This window comes from Trachurus japonicus, chromosome 1 (genome assembly GCF_045865225.1).
Source record: "Trachurus japonicus isolate A0001 chromosome 1, Traja_1.0".
Lineage (NCBI taxonomy): Eukaryota > Metazoa > Chordata > Actinopteri > Carangiformes > Carangidae > Trachurus > Trachurus japonicus.
Window position 1 is genome coordinate 24583592 of NC_140907.1, and position 7335 is coordinate 24590926.

Below are 7335 nucleotides of genomic sequence, written 5' to 3' on the forward strand. Positions count from 1 at the left end.
TAATTAGTGCGGTTTTCATAGAAAATAAATTGGTCTGCATGAATCTGAATTTGTACACGTCATTGCAAACAGTCGGATCGGTTAAAAACAAAGCCTACTATCAAACTGCTACTACAGGGAATGTAAAGAAGGTTTGGCATTTGTACTCCTACGCACGTTAATTCTAACTAATGTATACGCAGCAGAATGAGTGGCATTCACTGACGTGTGATCCGTGGTAAAATGGGATGTTATGTTGACAATGATTTCAGACCACAGTGTCAATGTTTACAATTAACCCCCATTTCAGCTGAATTGTTATCTATGGTTGGTGGATTTTCTGCAGGTTACAAGCAAAACACACTTATCTCAGAGCCCCTGGACACCACGTTTGTGATCACTCGGTTCATGCATATTTTCTTTTCTCCTGCCCTGTTACCGGCTGCATATTAGAGCCTCTACATCAAATGCCAGCGAGGATATAACCTTGGTCGTTAAGTTTAACTTTCATTTTGAGCCCAAACTTTATGACTTTATCATCACATTATTATTACATTATTGTTTTTATTGTATTAAGCTATTAAATTATAGGTAGTTACACTTGGTGCAGTCAGGGACAGAGATGCATAATTAGTATGCCACATTTCAAATAGCAAAACGACACTTTCTATTAGGACTAAGGCCGTGTATTATGATAACAAAGGACAAGTAAATGTAAGTGTACAGAGGTCATTTTTGAAGGCCACGGAGATAAACTGTGCTTTTTTTCTTTCCAAAAATTTCTTTCAAAGCAAGCAACGACGAAGGCAACAGGGGACAAGGGGGAAAAAAAATCTTCATTGAATATTCATTAACCGGTGCCTAGGTGTATACATGGCTCTTAACCACTCTTGTTTATGACTTAAGGACTTGTAGTACTGACCTTAGTTTAACACAGCAGCAGATACCAAATTAACCTCTAGCCTCCACAGGGCTAGCCATGCCCTGCTAACAAGCAACCTGTCTAGACACACAAGAAGTACTTTATGATTCCACCTCTCACAATCCCTCTTTCTCCCTCTGTCTCTCTCCCTCTCTGTCTCTGTTAACACGTACTGGCACATCCTCCCTCCCTCCATTCCTCTCTTCTATCTTTCACCTCACCATTTCATCCCTATTTCCCCCCTACATCATTTTTCATGTACCTCCCAAGCTGTGCAGTGTTTGGGTCATGCACCCAGCAACCAGAGTTTTATCAGATGGTGGACTTTCTCTTACCCTTCACAACACAGCACAGCTATAGAGGAATAAAACAGAGAAAAGGATCTGGAACCCCAAGGATGCTTAATTTCAGTTACACTCATAAGATATAATAATAATCAAAGCAAAGCTATATATTGATTTACCGTAAGAACATATTCAAGTCCCTTTGAGAATCTAAAGAGTATTACGGTAACTAAACACACACATCATACACACAGAATATGCAACCTTGCTGTGTAGCAGTATATGATTAGTGCTGAAGGAATTAGATTAAGCAAACCATCCTACAAGTGAAAATTGGCATCTCTTAATTAAGGGTGGGCCTTGGGGGAATTAAGATACAATGTTTTATTTATATTATGTTATCATTGTCCGAACAATCAGCGATTCATTTCTTGTTTGTTTATGACACTCTGTCGTAGGGTCAGACATTGCTCTCCTTCCTTGTACATCTGGCTCCCAGCTACATGTCCGCTGTCCAGCAGCAGCCAGTTTCCATCACCGCTGCGAAAGTTTGTACAGTTCCACGGAGGCTGCACTGTAAAAACTCTGCATAGCACAGGAACGCAGGGACAAAATCCTCCCTCAGATTCTGTGACACATATGTAGATCTGTGAAAGTGAGTGCATTCCAGGAATAACTTTGATGAAAGTAAAACAAGGCTGGGAACATAATCAGTGTTCGATTTTTTATCAACTGCAGGTTTTGAAGCAAAGTGGGGTTACATTGACATACAGAGGTTCATATTTTAGTTTAGTTAAATTTAGTTGAACTCTGTCACACCATGGGATCATGAAGTGTTTTCAAAGTAAAAAGGAAACATTGGTGTCAAAAGAATGAACATAACTTTTAGTTTCATTGTGTGCTTTCTTTCTCAAGATAATGCTGTGTCAGTTTTTATGAATTTTTTTACTTTATTTTGGTTTTGTTGTTGTTTTTCGCTGAAATTGCCCTCTCTGCTTTTATTTGAGGTCATGATTTTGTATGTTTTGAAGTCTGATTTTAAACAACCAAAAGCTAAAAATATCTTGCTGTGGTCATGATCTCATGAGATGACTGGTTATATGAGGGGGAAAAAAATCTGAAATATAAAACACAGACTTTAAAATGACCAAACAACCAAGAGGAAGATGATACATTTTCTTCCAGATAATTCCCACTGTACACACGCTGTATGCACACATACTTACAAGACACTGCATACAAATATCAACATTTTATACCAGATATAAACCTAACATTATTCAACATACAGTGCTATCCTATTTTGATGGTAAGTATTTAACTAAAACTGAGATATTGTAGGCCTATGTCACTGTACTGTGAGACTGGGTGGAGGGATCCAGTAGAAAACCTGATTTAACCGAACATGAATACACTCCTGCTCTCTGGTCTGGTCAAGGCTGACATATTACTTGGGATGGTGCATGTGCATAATAACACAATGTTAATTTTCCAATAGCAGACATCTGAAATAAAACAGGCAACTATTTCTAACACTTTTTAAAAAAATTTTTTTTAGAATACTTGAAAGACAGGGTGTCTACATTATTGTCAACAAAACCAAATCCAAATCTGTATCTCACTTTTTTGTTAATGGCCTTAAGCCTGAACTCCAAATGTTGCTTCTTAGGATGTAAATCTGTAAAACTACCGTTTAAGAATATATGTTTTTACACAGGTTACAGACAAAGGCATATGGGTTGTTTCATAATGTTCTAAAACAAATGGAGAGAAAAGTGAATGATAAAACAGAGTAAATAGTCCATGTTCATCTAAATGAGGGACACTGTGACCCAGCATGATTTACATAGGCCTATTTTTTCCCTTCTATAGACTAGTTTTGTGAAAACAGTGAAAAGCAATTAAACAGATGAATAAACTACAATATTAGGATTTGGATCAGATAACACTTTCTGTGATCAGTTGTTTGTTATTTTATTTAATTAAACATTCAGTCTAATTCAATATTAGGCTAACTTGTTCTATTACAATCTTCATGTGGATGTAGGCTATACAAAGAATTTAGAGTAAACGCATAGTATACAGTTCAATTATGCTCCAAATTGATAATCTGTTGTGTTTTCAACACAATGAAACGTATCATGCTCTAATGCACATCTACAGGGTCTTTGTCTCAACTTCCAGTCTGGCTGGCTACTGTTCTTATTCTTAAATCTTCGAGTGTATCACACAAACCAGTATCACTGTATACAAAAAGCTACTATCGCGCAGTTCAGCTTTCGGTCCCCATTCAGCTTCCGTACAACACTCGCCGCTGATTGGTCCAGACCAAACACAAGCGTTTGGAGAACGTCCGCCGGTGAGTGAAATGCTAACTACACATGCTGCTACTGTAAATAACTAGAAAGAAACCACACATTTCTACGTGCTGTTCAGTCCGCTTCGATTCCACTGAGCGTATGCAAAGTATTTACAATGATAACGATCCCCCCACACCATTAAGTGCAAGCATATTCATTAAAATAGTCGGCAGTTAGCGGGTTAGCTAATTAGCTAGCAGCTAACGCTACCTATCCGCGTAGTATTATTGCGAAGAGTAAAATAACCACACACAGTATTCATTGTAAACAAACAACATCAACAACAAAAACTCTTCCGTCTGAATAAACCAGTGAATACAACAAGCGGTAGTTATTTAGTTGGTTTGGTTCCCTGTTAGCTGACATGTTGCTAATGCAGCAAGACTAAATACAAAGCGACCGTAACATCTTCTAACGTTATTTATCTTCAACTCCACTTCAGACCACAATCAAGATGAGTCTGAGAAAGCAGACCCCGAGTGACTTCCTGAAGCAGATCATTGGCAGACCCGTGGTCGTCAAACTGAACTCTGGAGTGGATTACAGAGGTAATGTAACAGCAACATAAACCACGTATGTTTAATGTTTAATTTAGTTGACACAACCTAAAAACACATGTTACAATGTGTGTCTGTAGGTGTCCTGGCCTGCCTGGATGGCTACATGAACATTGCCATAGAGCAGACAGAGGAGTATGTCAATGGGCAGCTCAAGAACAAGTATGGAGATGCTTTTCTAAGAGGAAACAACGGTAAGATAAGATTATCCAGCTATAATCACGTGTCCAATTTATAAACAGTACAAGTCATGTGTTGGGGGACTCAAAACTTTTTATTGGTACGGTTTGCTTCAATTTTTGTGAGTAGTGACTGTTTTCTTCCTTTAACATCCATGCATATAGTATGATCACAATACATGTGCTCCTTTTCTGGGCAACTGGACTTGTATTTGTCTGGGAAGACGTTTCCCCGTTGCCCAGAAAAGAACGATGACCTGGATGAATGAGAATATCCATAGACAATACATGTGCTCATGCAAAAAAAAAAAAAGCATCTTATTTGAGCTTTCTGCACTCCTCTGCAGTTTGTGGATTTCTGTGCATTCAGGACTTAGTACTGTAATGATTATTGTTGTCTAAATTTGAAATAGGGGTTTACCCAATGTTGAAGATTTCACTTTTTCCACCTATTCTGTCACGTGACATGATGTGGATAATGTAAAAATCATGCACTTGTCTGTTGAAATTTTAGCCCTCTATGACACAAATCAGTCATCTAAATAAATCAGAGTAACTTGCTTATAATCTGAGGAAAGTTTGTAGACACATACTTCCAAATTAATATATCCGGCGTTATTTAATCTGTATGGAGCTGTCGTCTGATCATATTTCTTATATTATTATGACCACTCCAAAAAGATTGTTCACAGTGACGTCCTCTTTTTAAAGTATGCTGCAGTTTGCCCTTTTCACTGCAGATGTTTCAGCTTTATGGTGGAAAAAGCACATACGTCACTAATAAAATTAAAGATGGTTTGGTTGTATCCAAGTCTCCCAGTAAACCGTGGCAGTGAGCCAGCATGAATAATACAATGACCCTGAAACTTCAGCAGACTGACTATTGGGTCTATCGATTTAAAGACTTTAGAACAATGTGACCCTGTATGGAGAATTCATTTTTAAAATTTCCTTTTAAATATTATATTTCAATTGCAGTGTTACTGATGCATGTTTATCACCTCTGTGTGATGACCTTGTTGGCATAGAAAAGACGATAGTTAAATAAACACTTCTGTCACAAAAGGACCTGATGCACTAACATGTTTGGTTTTTTTTGACGTGGGTGTTCAGACAAGTTTTTTTTTGTCTATTAACTGGCTTCATTTGCATGTGAAGCCTGAACTGTTTCTTTATATCCATGAAAACAAGCCGTATCCTGGAATATTGATAATGTGGAGAGCTCAAAGCAACAGACACTGGGAGCTCCCCTACATTTTTTTCCCTTTTTTTCTCCTTGAACATTGGCCAGCTCTCCTTCTTTGATGAATTAATGATTTCACTACAGTCAAAACTTTTAACTGTAAAATTCAAGTTCGCGTCTTAATCCATCTGTCTAGATTTTCCTGACTTGAGCCTTGTATTGGATCTGTGGTATGAATCCCTGCTGAATATGAGTCATGCTGGCCCGCAGAGCTGCTCACTGTGATAACAAAAGCCATAAATAAAATAAAAACTAACAATCACCGCTTAACCAAGCTGCTGCTTAATAAAGTCGTCAGTCTTACACATCTACCGAGAACCCCACAATAACTAACCAGGTACAAAATAATTCAGCATTTTATATCGAGAGATGTTTTTTGTTTTTTTTTCACGATGATCTGCTTCAGTGGGTCCGGGTTTCCCCACAGAGAATTTATTTGTGGTCAGCCATGGGAAGTGGAAGGTGGGGTGACTGCAGAAAGTACTGAGCATTAAAAGTCAGCTGTAAAAAACATCAGTTTCACAACTAACTGCCAGTTCTGTGTGAATGCACCAATGTAGCAGCATTTTCAATAAATCTGACCTTTTTTTTTAAAAGAAAAAGAAAAAGCGTTATTCTCAAATGTTTGTCACTGTGACTACAATACAATTTGCCTCTCGGAAGACAATTTAATGTGGTGCATAATCATGAGTTGACCATATGTTTTTATTATGTTGCTCAGAAATACTGCATTTAAAAAAAATGTATTCCTCTTTTCACAGTTCTGTACATCAGCACCCAGAAGAGGAAAGTGTAGAAGATGATGTTGTGTTCTTTCGTTTTGATTTTTCAGTATTTTATACGACAGTGGACAATTCCTGCATCGTCCTGTCCTGTGTTTTTGGTTCTGTAAAGCCTGAAGTTTGTTTTTGTAAAAGTGGAAGAAGTTAATAAATTTTGAGTTTCCATCTGTGGCTGACTTGGTGTACATTATTTACATAAGAGAAACCTTTTTTTTTTTGCTGTCAACTTTCTAAAAATCTAAATGTAGGTTTTGAAGGAATATTATTGTTTCAAAATGCGTAATTCTGAATAAAAAAAAACTCCCATTCCTGGGTTCGCACTAATATCTTGTGATTTAATTCTTGAATGTCCATCAGGCTTCCTCAGTGCCAGTGGGACTGTAGCAGTGGGATAGAGGTGGAGTTTTTTTTTTCTCCTCTTGCGAAATCACTCAAAGTTTATCCCTGGAGCAGGCAGAGATGCCCAAATCTACCACTGTCTTACCACAAGGCTTCAGAAGGATTAGAGCATAATATTGTAATTTGTCAGAACTAATGTGCCAACATTGTAATTGATCTTGATACGACTGGCCTGCAGAAACCCATTACCGAGCTGAGCAGCCCATATACGAATGTATTCATCATTACACTTCATCTGATGATTAAATAAATCAAAATGAAACTATAATTCTAAACAAAACTTTGTTCAAGCAGCGTTCCACATTAAACAGATTTTTAAAGCCTTTTGATCTCAGTTTAACTTTTTATTTTTCTCTCATTTTCAAAGTGATCACTAAAAAACATTCCCACAGCTCTATGTGATGACACCATTTGATAGCTTTGTAAAGATGGAGTAATGCACCTGTATCTGGACTTCCAGTAGAGTAAATCACAGCATACGACTGCATGATACATGTAAAAGTAACATGTCTCTTGTATGCTGCATGTTGGACAGATTTATTGTGCAGGATTTTTTCCCCCTTGCTGGCCACTCAAATATCCATTACTGAATGACACACAAAAGACTAGGACTGCAGGACTAATCTATAA

At 37.6% G+C, this 7335-nt stretch overlaps 1 protein-coding gene across 1 annotated transcript; it reads left to right on the top strand.

Moving 5' to 3' along the window:
• The first annotated feature begins 3500 nt into the window (after window positions 1-3500).
• On the top strand, window positions 3501-6475 carry lsm6 (LSM6 homolog, U6 small nuclear RNA and mRNA degradation associated). Its single transcript, XM_085781883.1, has 4 exons — window positions 3501-3544; window positions 3988-4093; window positions 4183-4296; window positions 6286-6475. The coding sequence occupies exons 2-4, from the start codon at window positions 4000-4002 to the stop codon at window positions 6318-6320; spliced, it is 243 nt and encodes an 80-aa protein (XP_085638009.1). The 5' UTR covers window positions 3501-3544; window positions 3988-3999; the 3' UTR covers window positions 6321-6475.
• Window positions 6476-7335: the final 860 nt, after the last annotated feature.

Coding starts and splice junctions, on each gene's coding strand:
- lsm6 (XM_085781883.1), top strand. CDS start 4,000: ATGAGTCTGAGAAAGCAGACCCCGAGTGACTTCCTGAAGCAGATCATT. Junction 4,094..4,182: donor CTCTGGAGTGGATTACAGAG/GTAATGTAACAG, acceptor GTGTGTCTGTAG/GTGTCCTGGCCTGCCTGGAT. Junction 4,297..6,285: donor TTTTCTAAGAGGAAACAACG/GTAAGATAAGAT, acceptor CTCTTTTCACAG/TTCTGTACATCAGCACCCAG.